The 25328-nt window shown below is 33.8% G+C and overlaps 1 protein-coding gene across 6 annotated transcripts; it reads right to left on the reverse strand.

Annotated features, from left to right (window-relative positions):
* Positions 1-3590: 3590 nt before the first annotated feature.
* On the reverse strand, positions 3591-21451 carry LOC118747315 (tyrosine-protein phosphatase non-receptor type 61F-like). Of its 6 annotated transcripts, none has more exons than XM_036481348.1 (7): positions 21365-21451; positions 21031-21293; positions 20741-20966; positions 20523-20669; positions 19820-20439; positions 19600-19728; positions 3591-4321 (listed from the first exon to the last, which is right to left on the reverse strand). In XM_036481348.1, exons 2-7 carry the CDS (start codon positions 21219-21221, stop codon positions 4303-4305), a joined length of 1332 nt encoding a protein of 443 aa, XP_036337241.1. In that variant the 5' UTR covers positions 21222-21293; positions 21365-21451; the 3' UTR covers positions 3591-4302. The 6 variants fall into 6 exon arrangements, with proteins under 6 accessions (XP_036337241.1, XP_036337238.1, XP_036337236.1 ...); XM_036481345.1 differs by having other exon boundaries at positions 19494-19728; XM_036481343.1 differs by having other exon boundaries at positions 19482-19728.
* Between the last annotated feature and the right edge of the window lie 3877 nt (positions 21452-25328).

Below are 25328 nucleotides of genomic sequence, written 5' to 3' on the forward strand. Positions count from 1 at the left end.
TAACTCGAGCAAAAATTGAGATATCTCAACGAAATTTGGTATGTAGGTTTCCCTTAATCCAAGGTAGGTTGGTATTGAAAATGGGCGAAATCGGACTTTAACCACGCCCACTTCCCATATAACGGTAATTTCCAGAAATACGAAAACTGCGATATTTTAGTACCTATTGAAGATAATTCACTCAAAATTGATATTTACAATAATTTTTAGACGAAAAATAAGAATATTATAAATTTTTGGAAAATGGGCGTAGCCACGCCCACTTATGGTTACATGTGTATATCTTAGTAACCGCTGCACCAATTTCATCCAAACTTGGCACAGTGGTTGGCCTTCGCACAACATATCAAATGGCCGAAAATTTCTAAAATCGCTCAATAACCACGCCTACTTCCCATATAACGGTAATTTTCAGAAATACCAAAACTGCGATATTTTAGTAACTACTGGAGATTATTCACTCAAAATTGATATTTACAATAAATTTTAGACGAAAAATAAGAATATTATAAATTTTTGGAAAATGGGCGTAGCCACGCCCACTTATGGTTACATGTGTATAGCTTGGTAACCGCTGCACCAATTTCTTCCAAACTTGGCACAGTTGTTGGCCTTGATACAATAACCACGCCCACATCCCATATAACGGTAATTCAGAGAAATACAAAATCTTCGATAAATCAGTAAATATTGAAGCTAATTTATTCAAAATTGATGCTTGCAACAATTCTTTACCAAGAAATACGTTTATGGTAAAATTTTGGAAAATGGGCGTGGCACCGCCCACTTATGATCACATATAAGTATATCGGTAACCGTTCTACCAATTTGTACCAAACTCGGTGTGGTTATTGTGCTTGCCACATATAAGCAAAACGTTGAAAATTATTGAAATCGGGCTAAATAACGGCCGCTTCTCATATAACGGTAAATTTCAGAAATGCTTGAAACTTCAATATTTTGAAATTTAAGGACGCTAATTTACTCAAAATTGATACACCCCGGCTTACCATCTAGCGGAAGGTTTTGGAAAGGTGAAAAAACATATATTTAATACTTGCGCCGGGTATTTAATGTTCGGCTCCGCCCGAACTTAGACTTTCTTACTTGTTTTTTTTTAATTTAGGGGTCTAAACTTTTTAAACAATGGGATCGTCTTTCTCTCAAAATATATAAAACGTGTGTAAAAAATATATTTTTTTTTTGTAAAAAATCCAGAGGTTTTTCACCGCGGGGTACGTAAATAAGTCGCGGCCAGAGCATCGACGTGCACACATTTGCGAGCACATACATATGTAACGTTTTGTTTGACGGAGGTAAGTTTTTACTTTTGTATCTAAGTTTGAAGTCAAAGTTATACCTTTCTTTCTTAAAGTTAACTTTAATAAAGAGCTTTAATATTTATGACAATATAAATTTCGTTTTATTTATTTAGTCACGGTTAGAATATCGTCGTGTACACATGTGTCGCTACTCGCTTGAGTGCTGAACCCATGCGCCTACTAACGTAACATTCTTGGCGGAAGTAAGTTTTAACTTTTTTTTTAAGTTTGAAGTCGAAATAATATTTTTCTTTTTTCAAGTTAACGATAATGGTGTGCTTTAATATTTTTGTTAATACACACTTCGTTTTTTTACTTTGAAAACTCTTTTTTCAACACTTTTATTGGGGTCACTGGGGACCCCATGCGACTAATTAAGGGTTAAAAAACCGTCAAAAATTTTTAATCACCCTAATCGAAGAACTTTTGAAACGATTACCCAGTCAATTAAATACTTTCAAAAAAGCTTTGATTTTGTCACCAGAAAAGTGTGTGAATCACAAGAAGGCGAGTTTCAGGGACCTGCCAATTCACTATTTGACTTTGAAGGAAAGAAAAGCAGCGGAAACTAAATATTTAAATCTTTTAATTTTTCCATGGATTCACTTTTCTCAGAACAATTCCATCCGACTCTGAAGAATTTTGGATAATTGCCTACGGACTGAAAACCGCAACAGTCAATAAAATGTTTAAAAAAATATAGGTAAGTAAATTCATATTATTATATTTGTCCGGCCTCACATGCTTTGTTGGGCGCGTTTTTTCCGTAATGAATTCAACAAAAACTAAGATTCGAAGTAAGATGAGGTTGGAAAGCCTTAATTCAATAGTTCGAATAAAGTGTTATATGAAGGCCAATAGTTTCTGCTGCAAAACGTTTCCAATATCAAATAGTATGTTATCAAGGTTGAATACCTCAATATATGACAACAACGGAAATGTAAATAATTCAGACATTGTGGAAATATCATCGAAGAAATTGTGGAAATAGCTGATCTCGCCTTATTATAGGTTTTTATTTAATTTTTAGCGTCGAGCTCTTAAAAGCGGATTGTGTGATTAATCAATATGAGTTATAATAAATTTAATACCTATTGCAAAATGTGTTGAAACAAATATTTTTAAAAAGTATGCGTATTTTTAAAGAAAATTGTTTGTACATCACTATAATATAAATGATTTGTGTTATTTATTACTACTCTGAAGGCATTACCGTTTTATGGGTATTCAGAACTTCACTACTTGCATCAGAAAGCATAGACAGGCCACGTTAATCCGATTAAAATTGTATCCTGACAGTCGTGGGTTTGAGTCCCATGCTCAGTAGCATTTTAATTAATTCTTTAATTTTTAGAGTTTAATTTAAGTTTTATTTAACTAATAATATAATAAATAATGTGAAATAAAATAAAAAGGAAAATAAAAATTTAAATAATAATATGAAATATAATAAAAAAGAAAGTAAAATAAAAAATATAAATTAAATAAAACTAAAAAAAATTAAAAATAAAATTTTGCAATCGCTCGGACCGAGGATCGAAATTGAGTCCCACCAAATAATATATAATATGAAATAAAATAAAAAAGAAAGTAAAATAAAAAATATACATTAAATAAAACTCAAAAAAAAAACTAAAAAATAAAATTTTGCAATCGCTCGGACCGAGGATCGAAATGGGGTCCCACCAAATTGTAGTACGCTTTATTTGCCTGGCAACTGAGTCATGAATCTAATGAACTGAGTCACTACTCCGATTACAAATCTTTGCTTTGATTTTGGTTATAGTGGAAAATATATTTTTAAAAGCGTACTTCAAGTTTGCCCCTTATGGGAAATTGGCAAAGTTTCATGCATAAGTCAGACATTACCTCAGCTTTTTCTGATAACGAGATCTAAAGTTTCATCAAAGAAAAGAGCTCGAGACACTTTTTCCAAAATTTTGTCGAAAATTTCACGCCTACAGCACCTAATGAGTTGATTTTGACTATGTTTATTGGTGTCGAAAACGCTTTCTTTAAATGCGGTTTCCATACATTTTCTGCCGAATCGATTCTGGACCAAAGCAACGCCCTGAAATTTTCTTCGTTTTGCTTTGAAGGTGTGTTCAGCAGTATTGTGGCCCATTGCCTCTGTGGCCACGCAGTGCAATATACTGCCTATATGCAAAAAATATCGTTTTTACAATTGGTATAAGTTTCTTTTTTTTTGCAAAGCAAATGGCAAAAGCAACAGAGAACTTAAACGTAATGTATATGAAATAGAATGAGTTGAAACGGAAATGTGCCAGTTTTATTTATTATTGTGTTTGTTGTTGGTTTTAAGTTTGCCCGTAGGATCTTTGTACAATTTTAAATGTAAATTAAAACTAAGTGCTGCTTTTAAGTTAAAGACAAAAGTTAAATAATTAAACCGAATGTGCAAGCGCAAAACAGATGATAAAATTAGGTTTCATACGATTTAAATCCAAATTCATTTTAGGGATATTTCAAAATAATCAAATAATGAATGTATTGGTTACATTATCTCAAAGCAAATACTAAATACAATATATAATAAGTAATTAAGGCATTTATGTTATTTTGTGTGGTAGAAGAATGGTTTTAATTAACTTAGGAAATATTATTGGAAAGAAACACCAATTAGTAGAATAAAGTGTCTACTATGTATATTGTATGTAGTAAAATAACATTTTTTAAGCATTTGTTCGAGTATTTTCATTGGCTGTGAGAAGTCTATATGTAGAGATGTGTAACATAATACATACATATATACTATTTGTGTGGGGAGTGTTTAAGTGTTAGATAATGTTCTTGTTTTTTTTTAGAAATTAATGCGTTATTTCGGCTGTTTCGTTGTCGCTTGTTAGTTTTCTCATTTCAGACATTCAAATTACTTCACTCGACCATCTTCATAATTAATTATCCATTTACGCAACATCCATACATCAATTCCATTCATGCCTCATCATCATCATCATCATCAATATTTCTTCATTCGTCTGAAAAAAAACAAAAAAAAAAAACATATACAAAACAAATAAGGACATTTTCTTTTTTAATAAAAACGCAAAATTATGAGATTTCTATGTATTTACATTACAAAAAAAAAATATGTACTACATGCCAGTTGTGAGGGGGGTGGGGCTTGGTTGAATAAAAATTTCAATGCAGTTCTTTTTATAATTATTTCTTAAATTATCTTTATTTTTTATTATACTTCTGTTTACTATAATTTTTAGTAGCTAAAACATACATATCATGTTTTTAGGTGTTTTATTATTAAGGGGTTTCATATACATATTTAAAAGTAGTTATGTATATTATTGTGTAAATGTTATGTATTGAATTATTTCTGCAGCTATAGTTTTATTTATGCATGCATACATATGTATATGTATTCCTCTTACATGCAATGCATGTACATATGTATGTATGTATGTATATACTTCCGTTATCTTCATTTATAGCTTTTTGAAGTAATTTTTTTTGTTGGTTTTTATTTTGTGGTACATATAAAAATAAATTGTTTTTCCTATATAAATTAATATATGTATTTATGTATGTGCTGTAATCAAAAACTAGGAGTGTGTACAGTGGCGACCACATAATTAGACGCACATTTTCTCTTTATGTATTTCCAATAAATGTGTTTTTTTTTTTTTTTTACAAAAGTACATTTTAGCTTTTCTGCAACGAAAACCAAATTTCAAATCTTTGCACAAGATTCATAAAAAATTGTCAAATTTAAAATAAAAATTTCTAGAAAAAATTCGGGTATGCAGTTTTATAGTAACTTTAGTACAATATTGTGCTAGTTTCAAGCGGCTGAGAATTCGCGTTAATTTTTCAGAATAATTGTTGCGGCCGCTGTGCTTAATTTCTCCCATATAAACAAGTTTTCGAACATACTTTGTATGGAAGAAGGTGCGTAACACCGTCCACCAAAAAAATCTTGAAAATCAACGCTTGAGACTTGAACAATGTTGTACTAAAATTGAGTGGAGTATTAAACTGCATATAGGAATTTTTTTTTGAAATTCTGATTAAAAGGTTTGAAATTTAGATGACCATTTTTTGAAAATTGCCAATTTTATTTATAAATCTTCTAAAAGGTTTGCGACTTTGAGTTACATAGTTTTCGTTGCATTATAAACTAAATTTTTGTAAAAAATTAATAAAGAAATAAATAAAGAAAATATAAATGGTCAAAACTTATAAGAAGTAGTGTCTCTAATTATGTGGCCATAAATATATCCACTCTATTTCCTCTTCACCATCTGTATTTTAAATTTTCACATTACTCCTCGTTAGCCAATATGTTTATATACACACATATATATAGGTATTTTTTTTGAACGCCTTCTATTTACTTTGCACATAGCTTTGTTGTCCACTTTGCCATTTTTTTATTAAAAAAAAGCGCTCTATTCACATATGTACTGTGTATGTATGTATGTATATTACTTCAACTAAATTTTTATTATTTGTATGCATTTTTTATTTGTGATTTACAACCTCAACAGGTTTTTGATCGAGTATTCTAATTCTATTTTGAAATGCTTCCCTATTTTAGAACAATTAAGTATGTAATTTGTGCACCGCTTCGAAAAAAATTCGGTCGGCGCACGATTCTTAAGTTGATATTGCTTTAATATTTTTTTCTTTGTTCATATGTATGTATAAATGTATGTACGTATGTATTTGTAATTATGTATTTATTTATGCACACAAACACACAGTCACTAGGGAAGCTTGAGACGACCCACAGTGGGACGTCCCCATATAAGCTGCGGCCAAAAGTAGTAACCGTACTAGAAATTCGCTAAAATTTCGTATATGCGCTGTTCGGAACTTAGGAATGAAGAAATGTGGAAAATGGTAAAATTCAACGCGCTACCACGCCCACAGCTCTTGTGGGCGGAAATAGTAAATGTTGTCCGATTTTGATGAAATTCAGAGCATATGCTGGTTTTAAAAAGAAAATCTTAAATCTGAAAGATCGTCAATACCGGTTTACATTATCGTCCAGTAATTCTTGAAAAACAGGCGGTAATAAAAAAACAACATTTTTTGATGAAATACGGTGTGCCCTGCTCCTTTAAGCCAAAATTTTCCAACTTGGAAGATAATCAAGAGTTTCTTATTACGGCGCCCACCTCCTACACAACTTTTTTAGCTCCAAGTACTAAATTTCATGAACTTTGGAGAAAATGAGCAGCACATTTATTTTATTTCTAGAAAAGTTCCTATTTCTTCATTTTAAAAATGACAAAACGAAAACATTTACAACACCTGCATACTAAATTATGTGCACGATATGTATTTACACTGAAGCTTAAAATTTTACCTACATTTTATACAACAAAAGCTGAGCTAAGGCAAGCAGGACTCTTGCCATCGAAAACGGATCTCGTGCAGAGAAGCTTCCATTTTTGGCTGAATGTTGATTGTGGTTAATATATTGGCGAGTCATCAATATCTACAGCTTCTTTACTTTCCACCTTATATTGCATATTATTCATTTTATGTACATATCAGAGTCTTTCCTTTCAGTTCTACAATAAAAATTCAATAAAAGGAAAAATAGAAGCTGAACTCGCAGCTGGAACTATTTGAGATATGACACGCATATTTAATGTTAACTTGTCCTAAATTTCCCCTTTTTAAAATAAGCACTCGAAAATTTTTACACTCACAAAATTATGTAGAATTTCAAAGTAAACTATTTCATACATTTCAAAAGATTTATAACAATTTAAAGCAATGTTTGACCACAGATATATTCAAAAACTGCTCATGAATCAGATTGGTTTTTTATATATCCGCACAAGTGGAAAAATTATTTCAAATTTATTGCGACAAAATCAAAATTTTTTCTTACAAATTTATTTTCTCGCATTGCTCCTACTTTAAGCTCGTGTCTTGGTTGCAAATATGCATTTTTATCCAAAATTCTTTTTGGTTTGGGTTAGCTGGATATTTTGCTATGCATCTGCGTAATTACTTTTCCAGAATTCGCTAATCCGTTTTTACCACTTTTGGCCACTGTAGTCCCATAGTGCGATCCTTTACATAATTATTATTATAAATACATATATAGTTAGATAATTGAAAAGAAGTTTCGTTGAAAATATTCATTGATTGGGTGAATTTTTTTCAAACTATGTACGAATTTCCAAATATTGAAAGCTTCTAAAAACGAAATCTAACTTAAAATATAGGCGCAATTTTCCTGCAGGAAAAAGTCTTATTGTAAAAGTGGGCGTGGTACCACCTATACATACATACTGCATTTTTGACACCGCATATCTACGAAACTAATTGCTATAGAGTACTGGAATTTGGTTCGGATATAAATGACACCCACCCCATGCTCAAGTAAGAAACTAGAGGTTATTGTAAAAGTGGGCGTGTTATCTCCCACACAACTAGAAATTTGATACCGCACATGTATTTCCGCTGGAGTATTGGATGCGGTGCGGATGTTTATAAAATCAGTTCCATGCTCAAGTAAAAAACCGGAGGTTATCGGAAAAATGGGCGTGGCATCTACTCTATCTATACACATAATAAAATTGTAACAGACCGATGTCTGCACATTATAGATATTAAAGAAAAATTAATATGTGTGCACTTTAATATAGCAACAGAAGAACTTCATTTGTTTCCATAACGAAATTCTTTAGTTTTTGTTGTTTCATTGCGTCTGGATACTTTAATAGACTTATAGAACTTCTACCGACATATCCGCACTTCACCCCGAGACCAAATATTCAATGCCTATTCCACCCATCCAGACGTTCAGTTTTTAAGCTTCGGTTTTACCGCTGGTCACATATACATACATATGTATGTACATATCTTTTTCTCGAATATTCCACATTTGATTATTTTGTTTTGAGGTGCTGTCAGCACCTTATTTGAGGGCTTTTTTCGCCTACAAATTCCTCGGCAACCTTAATCACCACCTGGACGAAGGAGGTCAGAATGCAGCTGGGCATTCACGTCGATGGCGAACCAATTCCGACGGTGAATAACCCAAAACTCCTCGGAGTTACCTTAGACAGTCTGCTCTCCTGCTCGGACCATACAACCGCAATTGTCAACAGAGTACAGAGCCCGCAACAAGGTCCTCAAGTCGCTGGCCGGCAGCACTTGGGACAAAGACAAAAAAACGTTGTTAGCAACATACAAGGCAATTGGCCGGCCAGTTCTAACTTATGCAGTGCCCGTGTGGTCGCCGGGGACTAGTAGGACACAATGGACAAAGCTGCAGACTAGCAAGAACACGGTACTACGGAGCGCGACTGGATGCCTTCTGATGTCGCCCCAACACCACCTGCACGACGAGGCGCAGATACTCGCCATTAAGGAGCATAACACAATGCCCTGCAAACACTTCCTAGTAGGGTGCCACAGGGTGCCAAATGACATCGCAGATGGATCAGCCGAAATGAAGGTTTAAGTTATCAAAGCTTCAGTTCAAAAATGGCTTAATGTGAAGGGCGGAATAGTTTAGCTGCGATTTACATATACGATGAAGAAGACAAATTGTTGGTTAAAATAAATAAATATTTGGCGCTTATACTTTTGCTAAGTGTTTGACCGAACTTCTCATTCAAGTTGTGGTGTGCGTCTTTATGTTGTTACACAATTGGAGGGACACACAATTTTAAGCCGCCTCCGAATGGCAAATAGTTTTATGATACGCGTTTTCAAAGCAGAAATACACTCGGCGGTTTGCCATTGCCAGGCGAAGGGCGACTGCTGTTAGAATAAACATTTTCTAATATTAGGTGTTGCTCGGACCGACGGCGTGGTTTAGAGAGCAACAAAATTCGAACCCTTTTTCAGCGTGTTCTTCTGATCTTAACCCAGTCGAGAATGTGTGGGGCATACTAACCATTAAAGTTTATCCTCGGATTGAGGGGTTTTGCAAAAAAGCATTTATAGTTTTCGTCGTCTTCTTTTAAATTTGGTGATGGAAGAGGCAAGAATGTGCATAAATTAGTTTTTTTTACATTTGTTACAACGATTTTTTCCTAGATTTATAGCTTTGCAACGGAATGTATATTTATGTATATATGAGTAGTCCACTTGCAAACCGCGTTATGTGATTTTATAATAAAAAGCCATAAATTTGAAAAAAAAAACAACTACGACAACAAGTAACATTTAAATTTAATCTTTTTTATTATTACCTGAAAGATGCGAAATATGTTAAAATTATGTACATTTCCATTTTTATTGGAGTGTTGCCATAGAAAATTGTAGTTCGCTTTAATGAACTAGTTCACTTAAAAGAGCTAGTTCTTTTGCTCTTTAGTTCAAAACCTCCCCAAGCCAAATATATAAATATGTATGTGTACATATTTACTGTATACCTTGCAAAGCCTATAGTGGCTGTGAGGAATTAAAATATTTGGGCGATTCCCTTATATAAGAAAAACGGGGGGGTATACTCTGTATTTCGATTCGGAACTTAATGGGATTCAAAAAGCGACACGAACGAGTGCCAAGTATTCGAGCCCGAATGATTTGCTTTTCGATTCGTAATACAGGGTAGACTGCTTGGACAATTTTAAGCCCGAAAACACTTCCAAACAAATTTTAATAGTTCAATATACCAGTTTAAGGGGATATTACGCTAAAAAAAAGGCCCTGAAAACCCTCAATAGTTCGAAACCTTAATTGATTCAAAAATTGTATCGGAAAAAAATGTTCGCCGTGCAACTATTTTTCGCCCAAAGTATTTTTGCAAGGTGATTTCGAAAAAAAAAAACAATTAACAATTCGTTGGAATAATTTTTTTTAAAGTGTTACCGCATAAGTTTTTGACCACGTGGCCTGATTTCGATAATTATTTTTTTTTCCGGAAAGGTGGTACCCCAAGGGTGGTCCCACACTAATTTGGTTTTAATCCGATAATCTGATCATGAAGAGTTTAACGGTACTACTAAATTTGTATATGAGAATTGAAGTCGGTTTTGTTTTTTGCATAAAAATTACATGTTTTTTTTTTGTTCGAACGTAACTGTCGCCTTTTTACATTTTGTTTTTTCTATCATCGCCATTTACAGTAGGATCTTAAAGTACGATATATCTGCGGTGACCATATTTATGAAAGCCGAATACGGGACAAAAAATTATTTTGCAAATTTTGTCCACACTGTTTTCCCTGAAAGAGTATCCTTATAGTAACATCACAAATTTGTAGTATAATTTTCTCAGGATTTTTACCCCATATAATTTGTTAAAAAAAATTCGTTAAATTTTAGTATCAGAAAGTGCAATTCTAAGTCGGTAAATGTTGGCAATTTTCAGACAAATTATGTATGTTCGGCCTTCTTTTTTGAAAGAGAAGCAAATGAGCAGCACTTTCCATTCGCACTTTATTTAACTCAATTTTAATGAGTTACAAAACTGCAACCCAATTTTTTTTCTAAAGATTCTAATTAAAAAGTTTGAAATTTTTATGAAACATTGCAGAATTAAGTTTATAGTTTTTCTTAGGAAAAGAGCTTTACTTTAATGAAATAATTAATAATAAACATTAAATAAACTAAAGAAAAATAGCCACAACTTACTAAAATGTCGAGTCTCAATTTATATTTTGGTCACTGTATGTATTCTTCGATTCGAATCACAGGCATTCAGATTAGGAAATAATAACTGTTTATAAAGAAAATTGCCATTATATACCAAAATCACTTAAATCTCGTTCATAGGCAAGCCATTTTAATGAGCTGTTAAGGCTTCGGAGCGCCGAATACGGGACAAATACAGGACATTAAAAGAAATACAGAACATTTGGCGTCCCGTATAAAATAAATTAATTACCAGGACAATGGGACAAAAAAGAGGACTGTCCCGTATAATACAGGACGGATGGTCACCGTAGATATATCAATCTTCTTGTCTCGTGGAGGTAATTCTTTTTGATGGAAATTCATTGACCTCAAGTACCCCGTTATAGTACTTACCCACCAGATCTCAGTTCTTATTACCCTAACGTACCACCCTAATGCCAGTAACTATTTATTAAAATAAATAAATGTATTGCCGAAAAATGTAAAAAGAAGACTCCTAGGTTCTGGCAAATTGTTTTTTTTTTTTTTTTTTTTGAGAAATTGCCTTGCAAAGAGCTCTGTTTTGTTTGCTTGTAAGTTGTCTACTGAACAATCAAAATTTTTATGAAATATTTTGCGAACTAACTATTTTCGTTACTCGTTCAATCGAAAGTTAGTGTTTTTTGCGACCAAATCTGTGGATATAATCGATAAATTACAATAATTTTCATAAAAAAAAAACTTTTAGTGATTGTATAAGTATACCAAATGTATATAAAACATTAAATATATTGATATGAATAGTTACATACATATGTACATATATTTTAGAAAGTTAATAAGGTCCATAAATGCGAGCTCAAAAAGTGGTTTTAGTCAATTAGTTCGTAATAGTCAACAGTTGCGCTTTTTAAAATTATAATACAAAATTCAAACTAAAAGATTTTATATGTATACATAAATATTTATATAGTTAAAATAATTCCTTTAAAAGATTAAAGTGACTCTTATGCATAGGCATACATACTAAACAGTGGATGTAAACAAATGTTTCTAAAGTGTCCTACGACAAAAACTTAGTAAGAGTCGAATATTTATGTATATAAATCCCTAGCTAATTTAAACAGTAAAGCTAGTAGGCGATTCCGTTAGAAAATTCAGGATCTGGTAAAAATTTCTTCCATAAAATTTTGTTAGTTCAGAAAAAGAAATCGAGATTTTCGAGAGGTCCTTTATTCCTCCGATGTACTTGAAACATATTTTCCGTTTCTTTGGAGCAATCGAAAGATTAGGCAAATTCAAGATTTTGTTAAAACATTTTTTTCAAATATGCCGGCAAGAATGAAACTTAAAAAACTACTTTACATCCCAAAACTTTTAAATACTCGATTCAAGTCAAATCGACTCATTGACGTTTCAGGCTTCACCGTATAAACTAGGTAATTGTGGGGAAAACATCAATTATGAAAAATACTAAAGATCATTTAAAAATTGTATCTGTAAACATCTCAGTACGGCTTGACAAAGCATTAGGCGTTTCACTTACATACATATGTATGTACATATACATATAAGTAAGTTAAATTAGAAATTAAACATGATTAGTTTCATTAGACTTTACTCCTTTCTGTTTGAGTCGCGTAGACTAAACTGCCATCGTTTTTAGAAGGAATTCGCTTTCTCATATGCACGGCGTACTCTTATCGTCGTTTTAAGTACTACAAAACCACGTATCAAGATAATGAAAAACCGTTTACGTGAGGTTGCCAAAATTGTACAGTATAAACTCTCTTTTATTTAAATTATTTCTCTCTTTTATTTAAAACATTTCTCTCTTTTATAAAGCAAACCCCTTTCAGGCTAATTTTATAAATCGATAACAATCGATCAATTACGCGCCTTTGCAGAATGACGGTACGCGGTTTGTACTTTAAATGACGATGTGTGTATAGGTACATACCTACTAAAATATGAAAAACTTAGCTCCGTAAAAACATAAAGCTACTAAGGATCCCATACATCGTCTGGTATACAAATCTAACCTAGGCGACCGGTATGGTATGCCATTGGCATTGGGTGTATATATTTTCAAAAGTTTTATAAAAATGTTATAATTCCTTTGATTGTCGAAATATTTATACACATATCGCATATCAAAATAACGCGAGAACATCATCTCACACGAGGACTAAATTGGTTTCACATTTCTAAAAGGAATACGAGATTTAGGAGACAACACCAATAACACTGATCTACGAAGAGCGGAAGAGGTTTCGGGAACTGACTTCTAAAAGACTTGCCATTGCCTGCCGAGGGACGACCGCTGTTAAGAAAAAACCGTTTTCTATATTTTTTTGCGATGTTGCTTTGACCAGGGTTTGAACCCAAGTGCTGATGAGTGAAAGCGCGCACTGCTTACCACTACACCAGAAGAATTAGTATCAGAATATAAAATTAAAATTATATAGTTTGAATATATCATGGTTTTAAAGTGTCCAAAGCATTGCTTATGTTACCTTCTGAATATTTTGAATACGACATAATTCAAGGTAAGAAAATTAGGATACATAAGCAAAAGAAAAACATGAAATGTTTTCATAGAATTATGTTAATTAAAATAATATTTTTTTTTTCGTTTTTCGATGCTACGAACGAATGTTTAAAAAAGCGCTTGGATATGATGAAAATCATCTCACCTATAACTCCAGCTTATAAAAAAGAAAATCGAAATTATTCAATACTATCACTTCTTCAATTAGCCAGGAATTTTCATAACGTTTGAACAATGCACGACAGTGGAATAAAATAAAACAACAAAAAATAAAAACGTTATAATTTTTAGAACTTGTTACTTATTCTTCCGGTTTTGGAACCTACTTTATTTTACTTTTGGGGTAAACATCCAAAGATAAAGCTTCTTTTTCGGCTATTTAAAAGTCGAATTTGTGCCTCGTTATACTACTATGAATAATTTGAAGATCATACCCTGATGCTATGGAAAAAATCCTATAAGAGTCGGTGACTATTAGTTAACCCGCTAGAAGTTAACGAGATTTGAAAGCGGCTGTGGGATAAGACAAGAGAAATTATTTTTTGTATATTAATTTAAATATTGTATTGGAATCAGCTTACTTGATTCATGTTAGAATATAAGTAAATATAACTTATTAGAAAATATTTTAGTTGGTAAACTGTGCTAACACAAACGTATGTATAGTATGTTAGTAATCAATAAATAAATAAATTGTACCTTAAAATGTCCAACTTCAACAAAACAAGTGCATATGTATGTATATTGTGTTATCTGTGATTAATAACTTGAATACCTGTAGGCCTTATGGGGCATATTCATAGCCGAAGTAAAGTCGATTTTAAAGTAACTTGCAGCTTGTTTGACATATATTGCATTGAAAATTATGCCAAAAACTAACTAACTTTAGTGTCCGACTTTATTTTGACTACGAATACGCTCCAATGCATGATAAAAACATAACAAGGTAAAACCATTGAGAGGCAGTCTGACGTTTGCCAACAATATAATTTTAAAATCAAAACTCAAACTCACACACACATTCTCATTTTCAATCTCAAACAACAACAATTGTGAACAATTTAATTTTTTTATTTTCAATTTTATATGATTTTAAAATGTTTGCAAACGTCAGAAAAAAATCATGGCCGACGAATTGAGAGAATGGTTTTACCTTCTAATGTTTTTATCATGCTCCAATGTATTTGATTACACTGTACGAAATGGCAACCATTTTTTGCTTAATGCCAGTTTTTAGATTTTTTTTAGACTTCCCTGTCAGGAATTTTGTAATTATTTAACACGTAGTTTATGCGTGCTGGGTACAAGTCGCGCTCTGGATGCCCAAGTAAATTGAGAGAGCAAGGAAGGCGTTTGTTTTGCAGTCCGTACAGGTAAATCCACAGATTCAAAAGTCGCCAAAGATGTCGATGAAAAGAAAAGAACAAAAATTGTCTTAGCCGTGCAGCAAGCCATATATTACACTAGTGACAGCCTTTTCTAAAGATTAGCTATCCAATGCTCAACAACAAAAAATAATTATAGTTTTCTGAAATAGAAGGACAATGAACGTATTTGACCTAAAAATTAGACTTTTCGAGCTATTTAACCAAGAAATTTTGAGGAATGCTGCTAGAGGGACTGCACATGGCTAGATACTACATATATTTGGTTAGTTCTGGTTACGGAGATCCAGAGGATTCAAGCTGATCAGCAGAGCTCGGATTTCGATGCAATGCCATCTTTTTTCTGAAGCTTCGAAGGCGTTTCCTAGTTATATAGAAGTCCCATTCGTACGTTTTTATGTATCTTCTTTCTAATATCCGGACTTGGCGGGAAAAGTGCGCATAAAGAGTAGCTTATATGTAGCTTATATTTCGTTGCAGCTTGGACTCAGTGATCACATTTTCGTACACTCATTTTCTTGAGGAAGCAAAACAAAAAATTCTACTTTTTATAGCTCCTGTAGTACAAATCCTTGCGTTTTTTGGTGGAATATTCATGAAAATGGTCTGACTGAGAATAAGTGACATACTTATGTTGAGACTTGCCTCTCTTTGTATGAATGTAAGCCCTGCAAAATTTATCACATGGTGCATTTACTGGGGTCCGTTTTGAAATTTTTAATCTTCCTTATGCTAACATGAACACCATCGTTTTTCTATAATTTTGTTCCAGTATTGCGGCAATAAGAAGCGGATCACACAATGGACCTTCTGTCATTTCTGTACAGCCTGTTTTGCTTTGGCTAAATTTCGTGTTTTTTCATAAGATGCTGCGCTACAACTACTAACCATTTGTACACTTCTGCTCATTCTGTATTTCAGGAATTGGTTAGGACAGTTTCATTAACATCTACCAACACACTTATGTACTGTAAATACCTATCCAAGTGACAAAAAAAAAAAGCAGACTTATCGCTTATAAAAGGCCCCTTGTTCTTTTCGCTAATTTTCCTCAGATTTATCAGTAATCGAAATGAGATTAAACGCAAGCTTCTCTGATTGATAATAATAATAATAATAGATTGGCACTTACACATATGTTAGTGTTTGGCCGAGCTTCTACTCCGATTTGTGGCGTGCGCCTTGATTTTGTCACACAAAGCGGAGGGACCTACAGTTTTACGCCGACTCCGAACGGCGATTGTATTTTTATGAGAAGCTGTTTTTCATGACAGAAATACACTCGGAGGTTTGCCACTGCCTGCCAAGGGACGACCGCTGCTAAGAAAAAACATTTTTTCTATATTTTTTTGCCACACCACATTTTTCTTTAAGCAGCAACAATTTTCATACGACTGTTGTCAAATTTAAGCATATAAGACAAATAGTTTGTTCTAGTACTCCAGGACATAGTAAGACACTAGTGAACCCGCAAGGCGTTAAAACGCCCAGGTAAACGGTAGTCAGAGTTATAAGCGATCCGTATGCCTAACTTCATTTAAACCCGCCCAGCCGTTTCTGCATGAAAAGACGTACCGCATGGTGTCGGTTTTTCATTTCATCAGATTTTAGATCACCTTACCCTTTCCCGCTAAAAAAGTTCTTAGTTCAAACAATAAAATCTCATTGTAAATCTATAGGTCAAGCTCTTTAATTTGACATTTCAGATCTGATGACCTTCAAGGAAAAGCAACCGCGTACTATATCTGTATATGGTGGGAACCCTATTCAAAAATACGTTCAAATTAAAGTGAAGCGAGGGATATTAATAAAATATGTACATTAGGGATGGCAACCGAACTTTAGTTGTGGTTCGAGCTTTATAGCAACTGAGGCTGCATTGCAGACGACTAAATTTTTCAGTTTTAGGTAATGTTAAAGGATTGTCTAAAGCATTTTGAAATTTATTGAAGGTAATTTTTTGCTAGTTTTTAGGTTATCCAAATCCGAGCCCTGGTTATAAGTCAATGAGATTTTTTTTTGCGTTTTTACTACATGAATTAAGCTAATTTTTAACTGACTTCACAAAAAGGAGAAGGTTATCAATTCGTCGGAATATTTTATTTTTTTTTTATGTATGTTACCGCATAACTTTGGACCACGTTAACCGATTTCAATACTTCTTGAGGTGAGGTGCTAACTCACAGGTGGGCCCATACTAATTTGGCTTAAATCCGATCACTGGATCATGAAGAAATTAACGATAATCTTAAATTTTTATATGAGAATTGAAGTCAGTTTTGTTTTTTGCTTGAAAATTACTAATTACACTAAAAGTATTGTTCACTGCTCGACTGTACCACTGTGAACCCGGTAGTATTTGTGCGAATTGCAAATTTAAGCATCCAAAAAATTTGAAAAATTACGTTTCTGTTTACTTGCTTTCGCTTTTCACCGCAACCGGACTGTATGAAACGGAACAAAGATGCAATAACTTCCGTTCAGTTGAGAGTAGCACTTTACAACAACTTCCTGAATTAAATAATATTAATTCAAAACAAACAGTGAAAATCCAAGGAAATTTTAAAACTTTTTCCTGAGCCAGCGAATTAGGCTAAAATTATAGCAATTTTCGATTTAAATATCCACATCTGCTAACACTTCCCAGAAGATAATTTAGGTAGGCCTTCTTAAGTAAAGCCATTCTAAGAGGCCTACCCAAGAAGGGCTGAAAAAAGTGCTTCCTTGCATACCTTATAGAAGGGCTTATCCAATTACATTTTACGCGAATGCACAAATTTATACATTTCGGCATATTCTGGATTTCGTACGAATCGAAAATTTGAAATTTTTGTATAGAAAATGATAGTAAAATTTCATGATTTTCGATTCGTATGAAAACAAGAATACGCCCCATTATTTAGCATTACAAATGAATTTCAATAAACATTTTAAGTTGCACACATGATTGATATAAACCGCAAGAAAAAATACTTCAAAGATGTATGATTTTTATAAATTAAAGAAGCAACTTTAAAAGAACTCCCCCAAAAGTATGTCCTATAAAAGCCCTTCTGGAAGGCCTTCTATGGGTAGCGAAAGGAGAAGCCCTTCAATTTGTGCCACTCCATACAAAAAAGAAAGGAGAAAGGAATGTAGAGTGGAAGGCCTCTTGACTCTCAGGAAGGCCTTTCAGAAGGGCTTTTAACTCCTGAAATTATCTACTGGGTCTGATGTTTTATTTGTGTGTGCTATTCCGAAGTTACAAAATATGATTTTATCAGAAGTATGGAAAACCCAGTTCTTTACTTTATCTTTTGAATGCTAATATAATATATAATTTATTTTACTTGCCATGATTTGTAAATTTTCACAAAGTCGTTGGTTTTAGATTATTTTCGATTTCCTTTTCTCCTACATTCTCAGTCTATTACAGTTCAATCATTTGCATTCTGCCACTAATTCTGTTTTGCATTTTCCTATCGTTTAGGTTTCGTTTGAAATACATACATATATATCTACATATTTCACTTTTCAATCATAATATAGTTCTGAGCAAGTGAAGCCGCATTTGATAAAGGATTGTTAGTAAATATGTACATTTTGTCATTTGCCAAAAGGCTGTCACAACGCAAAATGCAAGTTTTTTGCAGGAGAGGCGCGCTAAGTTTTCAATTGAGTTGCAGAAACTCTCTCCTTTCACGCAGAAACTACAAAAGATTTTGGCACGAAGACGCTACAACAAAATGAACCATGATATAATCATTTATTTTGTATCAATATCTCAAGAATCCTGCTTTTTGAGTTGTGACAGTCTTTTAATAATTGAGCGCTACATTTGGATTTTAGTGCAAAAAAAGAATTAATTTATATTTACTACTCGATTTTAATTAAATTATTGTATGCATAGTATTTGACGCAACGTAGTAAAGTTAAACTTAAAATAGTTAATAGTTTATTTCAGAAGTTTGTTCATATGTATATGAATGCATCTATAGTCAGATAGCAATAATATAAAAAAAAGAACTTGGCATGAGTCTTATAAGTGGTACTCTATAGCTATAAATATACAATCAATGCATGTATGTGTGTTTTTCATATGCATGGGGTGTGTTCTCCTGCGCGAGCTGCGAATACAATCAAAAATATAGTCACCCACCCCTTTTGAAGTCGATCGAAAATTGTATACGTATGGAAAATTATACTGTATATGCATTGACTCAAAAAGCATTTGCCAATCTCTCTGGAATTACCCAACTTTTGTATGGAAACTTCGTTAGCTTGTTTAGTTAACTTTTTAAAAATTGTTCGAAATTTTAAAACTTACTCGTCTACTGCATAACTACATTTGTATTTGTAGTTATATAATTTATACATATACACTTGCGTGTTAAATGCTTTTCAATTACATGCAAAATTATTACTCGGTATTTGATTTTAGCTTCACTTCATTTACTAATTAGATGTTCTAATGAATTAAATGTAACGCATTACTTACTAATGCTATTGGCGAGAGCGTTATTGTATACATATGTACTATATATTATGTATATGTATTTATGTATGTATATATATGAAGCGCTTTAAGTGCATGTGCGCGCGACACAAAAGTTAACTATCAATTGATGCTGTGAAGGGCAGGGATAGGGACATTTTTAATGTCGATCAAACGTACATATGTATTTACCATTCCTTATTTGTTTAAACTTGTTTGGCCTTAGGCTAGCTTCGAATATGCATACACACAAATCACACCCACAACAACACCCGCCGCAATATAGGTAATTAATGACCTTCGTTTCTTCGCCGCATGCTTGCTTTCCTCCGTTTCGCGCTGTTTTCGCTTGATCTCGTTAACTTTCTGTTCGATGTTGGCCTGTCGTTCGACACGTTTCCGCCGTTTTAACTCATTTTCGGGACTGCTATAAATGAAATGAAACAAACGATGCAAAATTTTAATATTTTACACATTTACAAATACATATGTGTATATATGTATATATGTTAACGTACCCGATGACGAGCGGATTGCTATTGGAGCCATCAGTGCCATTTTGCTTAATTTCCGTTGACAACTCATTACCACCGCCGCCGCCACCATCACTGCCGCTACCACGTTCACTACTTATACTCCGCTTATTAACGGCGTTGGCGTTCTTATCGTCCAAATTGTCATAGTTATAAAGTCCTTCATCATCACTATCGTCATCGTCACTATTATCGTCTTCGTAGAACTCATTTTCATCGCTGTCTGATTCATGTACGCGTTCAAGCGAGGATTGAGAGCGTTGCGGTTGTGGCGGTAGTGGTGGTAGCGGTCTGTTTGACATGTTTTCAGCAGTTTTTTCGTTGTTTATGAAATTATTCAACGCATCCTTGCTGGCATGTTGTGCATTGTCGGTCATGGCGTAGAGTTCGTCGTTGAAACTTGCGCTTGCCGGTATTTTTGGTAATGGTTTGCCATGTAAATTCAACGTTAGTGCACCGGCAGCGCTGCAGCCGGCCATTGGCAGTGCTAGGGAATGTGTACGTGGAGGCAGAGGTGGTGGCACATCACCACCAATTGTGCCATACTGATCGTGGTGCTCATTGTCACTGCTATTAATTGGCTCCTCCTTGTAATTCAGAAATTCCTTTAAACAAATGAAGGTATTACATTTTGTGTACGACTATTTATATGTACATAAATAAATGTTAAATATGAGAAATTCCTTACTGGATCCTTAAGCAATTTGATTCCCTCTATAACTGCCTGATATGAGAAATATAATTGATCTGCAGTCTGTATTAGGCCCATGCGATACCTGCGCAATTCATAGAGCACATCCTGTACAGAAACTTTGCTCTCGCCTTCCTTTTCAATCTATAATTCACGAAAGAAAAAAAACTTATTAAAACTTATAACACAACTATGAAACAACTTTCATCACCAACCAAAACTAGACAGCAGTCAACTAAACAAAAAGTGCCAGAGCGCCCAATTCCAGCGCTACAGTGTACCACTGCGGGCCCCACATCCGCATCGAGTGCACCGGAGTCGCGCACCTGTTTTAAAAATTGCAAAAACGCAACTGGTGAACTGGGAATGCCAAAGTCCGGCCATGTTGTATAGTGGAATTGTAATATCTCGCGGCTTGTCTTCGATTCAAGATCTGTTAGCCTAATATGAGAATAATTGAGAAATTTTTAATAAGTGCAACAAAGCTGAAATTAACTGAACTTACTTGAACCATCTGCGGCAGAAGTTCTGATATTCTTCACAACGTAAAAATTCAACAGTCAAGTTAACTTCATTTAATCTTAATGCATTTTCAGGGCCCTTTCTATCCGGCCAATAGTGATGACATTTGACCTGCTTTTTCTCCATCAATTTGTTCAGCATAAGAATGGCTTTAGTATTTTGTTCCCATACCATTAGCCAAAAGTGGCCAACGGTGTCGACTAGCGGACCTTGTGTTAGAATATATTTACGTTCGGCACGTTCGAGCTGTGTGGAAAATTAAAAAAAAAAAATAATATGTGTGTTATATTCTATCTTCTCGCATTTGACCTGCTTACCTTAACAAGATTAGCATTTATATAGTCTACACTGCCTCTATGGATGATAATGCGCGAATGATCGTAGGGATTTACGTCTCTGTATCTGTTTAAACACCGATTTTGTGGTTTTTCCGATTCAGCAGTGCCAAATTGCTTTTCACTAGCTTCACGATCGCAACGATCACGAATGTCCTGAAGATAGAAAAAACAAATATTAATTCAATATTATAAGAAAAAATGCTCATTTAAGAAAAAAGTAAAACAGAGAAACTGGAAAAATTCTTTCATTCTAGTAATATATTTTTTTAGAGGTATCGCCCTTAGAGTACAACTCCACAACAAGCTTTGCGGGCGTTCGGCGCTTTTTTGAGGCTTTCATCAATAGCTGAATTGCGTAACTGAAAGCCTGAAAAGCGCGGAACGCCTGAAAAGCTAGTTGTGCAGTTATTCTAACACTTAAATTGGGTATGTAGTTTATTGGGTGTATGAAATCGTTACAAATTTAGTAAACGTCACTAGAGAAAACTAGTAGCTGGAGAAAAATAGAAAATTCCGCTTCCATCGTTATCAGAGAGGCACGTCTCCACTCTACTGTGGCATTTTTCGACCTGCTTAACATGGTATTCCTGGGCATAACAATTGATGCTACCACTGCTTTAAGTTTGACTCAAGTTCCGATATTTTTAAAAGTGTGCATAACCTCTAGGCCCTAGACGTTGTGCTGCACCCACGGTCAGCGAATCTTTTCAAAAATAGCTCAAGTGTCTTTCCACCAATCTTTAACTAAGGCTAATTGCTTGCTTACTTCCGATATACTTCTTAAAGCAATTGCGTATTTATTCTGATAATTAAGCGGTGATAAAAGCATTAAGTTAATTGCTGATTTACTCAAAACTGGTCGGAGAATGCCTGAGCACCTTCTGCTGTACAGCTTATTTGATTACTACACCACAGTGCTATTGCAAGAAACCAGAGAGCCAAAGGGTTTTGGCGAAGGGAAATTTAAGCAGTTGATAAATAACCCACAGCAGAATGCACAAAAAGATCCATTGGCACGCGATTAACACTCTGTGCTAGTGAGATTTGTGTTTGTGTCCGTGAGAAACACAATAAAAGATAAGTGGAGAGGGTTATTTTCGATCTCTGCAAGAAACTAGCAAGGCTGATGAACTGGTGAGGCGAGACATACATACGTCAGGAGGTGTTGTCAAGCACCATTGATTACTTGCAGAGGGCGTTGAAAGCGGACAAAGGAGCTCTTAAAACTAATCAAGTCTCGACTATTTTGTTGCTAAAGTCTAGTCAATTATATACTACATAACACCGTATAAATCCACTTGTTAAGCTTTGTAGAGAAATTAAAAATAAAAATTAAAAAAGCCAACTAAATTCAAAAATAAACGATCGATTCTAACTTTGTAAAATGGGGTTTTATTCTACAGGTGAGTTCTATATCGATACCTGAGTGGAAGATCGACCTATTTCGGCAGTCAGTTCGAAAACGGCTTATCTCAGAAAACTTTTTAAGAACGCCCTATTTCAGAATTCGGCTCAAAAACGCCCTATGTCAGCTAACGATTCAAAAACGTTTATCTCAGCACATTTTCAATGTATTTTCAACAAAATTCTGAGATAGGGTGTTTTTCAATCAAATTCTGTAGTAGGGCGTTCTTGAATAGTTTTCTGAGATAGGGCGTTTTCGAACTGGCTGCCAAGATAGGTCGATCTTCCACTCAGGTGACGATATACAGTATCTACTCGCCGAATTATGACCGATAGATGTTTTTAATAAATACCCGGTTTTCATTTAAAATTTGGTTTGGAAATTCTGCTGAAACTGTGAACTTTTTAATAAAATTCTTTCATATCATTATTTCAGAATTCGTTTCAAAAACGCCCTATCTCAGCTGCCGATTCAAAAAACGCCCTATATCAGCATATTTTCAATACATTTTGAAGTGAGATAGGGCATTTTTGAACCGAATTTTGAGATAGGGTGTTTTTCAATTAAATTCTGAAATACGGCGTTCTTGAAAAGTTTTTTGAGATAGAGCCTTTTCGAACTGGTTGCCGAGATAGGTCGATCTTCCACTCAGCCATCGATATATAATACACGAAGGAATTTTTTGTCCAGAATATAAGATCTGCATCGTTCGTTCGATTTTCAAAAGTGAGGTGTCAAATTAAAGGACACAGCATTTGCAGATGTGCAATGTGGTATAACTTTTCGAAAACAGTTGCCACCTTTTAAAAAATTGTGTTGAAATTATTTAAGAACTTAAACCAAGTATTACAAAATGGGTATCAATCGAAATGGGTTTAAAACGCTTTGTTTCTCAACTTTAATGTAGGAGGGGTGCCACCTGTTTAGAAAAATAAATTAACTTTAAATTAAGGGAATTAGGTAATGGACATACATATGTATCACCATGTGGGCGCTACACGAAACGATTTTAAGAAGGTAATAGTTTGTTAATATTTTGAAGATGGTTGCCACCTGTTTCATAAATCTAATTCAATTAACTTATACGCAACGAAATATTAAAATTTGTCAAATAAAAGAGTCTTAAGAAATCTTTAGTTTGAAGACTTAACAATATTTTAGAGATGTTTAAACAGAGAGGCCACCTGTTTAAAAAGTTAAACAAATTATTTAATAAGCTAAATAAATTATTTAGGAATTAGCACCAATCGAAATGCATTTGACAAGGCTTTAATTCTGAACTACATTTAGAGGGTTGCTACATGTTTAAAAAATTAAAAATGTACCACAATGTCCGGCGAGAGTAATTGAAGAAGGTTATAGTTTTAAACCACGTTTGAAGAGAGTTGCCATCTGTTTAAAAAGTAAAATTTAATTAACCTATACGAAAATTATTTGACGTACGGGTGAAGAGCGAAAAATTTTTATCGTTAGTTTGAACACTAGAAAAATTTTTGAGGTGTTTGGAGAGGGTTGCCACCCGTTTAAAAAGTGAAATTAAAATTAATTTAAAGGCCAAATAAATAATTAAAATATGGTTATCAGTCGAAATGGGTTTGAAAAGGCTTTATATCTGCCAGGGCTGCCAGGTGTTTGAAAAATCAAATTTAAATTAATTAATCAGTTAATTGAAATTTGTATCAGAAGAGAAAGAGATTGAAAGAGGTTTTAGCTGGAAAGTATGTTTGAAAAGTATTTTCACCTGTTGGATAGTCGAATTTAGTCAACTTACACACAAGTTTTATGAAGAATTAATTGAAACTTCGAATAAATAAATAAATATTTTTCATTAGCTTGCCACCTTTTCGAAAAGTCATATCACTCTGAATGAGTATATACGTATACAGTGAAACCTCTCCTAACGGACACCTCTATTAGACGGACACCTCCCTTGGGCGGACATTTTTCCCTATACCAAGTTTTAAGTATAAATTTCGGAACAAATTACTCTCTCTTAAGCGGACACTCTCTTGGCCGGACGCGGACAGTTATTTTGCATAAAATTGACACAAAAACTCTATTGGGCGGACGCGAACCTCTTATCAACGCACATTAAGATTTCTTTTCATAACAAATCAAACAAAAACCTCCGTTGAGCGGACGCGAACTCCTCATAGGCGGACTACTAAATGGAAAAAGGGGACTTCCCGCACAAAATGTGATTGTTATGCACACATTTAGTTTGGTTTGCGCAGTGGTTTAGGTTCGTTATTTGAATTGTCAGAAACCCTTGGAGACTGATAAAAACATGAAAACTATTAATGAAAAAGGTACTGACACTGAAAAAAATTAAAAAATTAAAATTACGTCAATCGACAATTTCCCAGTTTTTTATGTAATGAATCTATGATTTTATGTAGTTTATGGACTAAAATGTAATATTTATTTTTATTTTGTTATTACTGAATATGTACTTATGCACATAAATGAAATGTGCACTTTTGAAAAAATACATGCACATTTTGGTTTGAACGATGTAATATCAATATCTTTTATTCA

The sequence above is a fragment of the Rhagoletis pomonella genome, unplaced genomic scaffold, assembly GCF_013731165.1.
Source record: "Rhagoletis pomonella isolate Grant_MI unplaced genomic scaffold, Rhpom_1.0 Rhpom_scaffold_00011, whole genome shotgun sequence".
Taxonomy (NCBI): Eukaryota; Metazoa; Arthropoda; class Insecta; order Diptera; family Tephritidae; genus Rhagoletis; species Rhagoletis pomonella.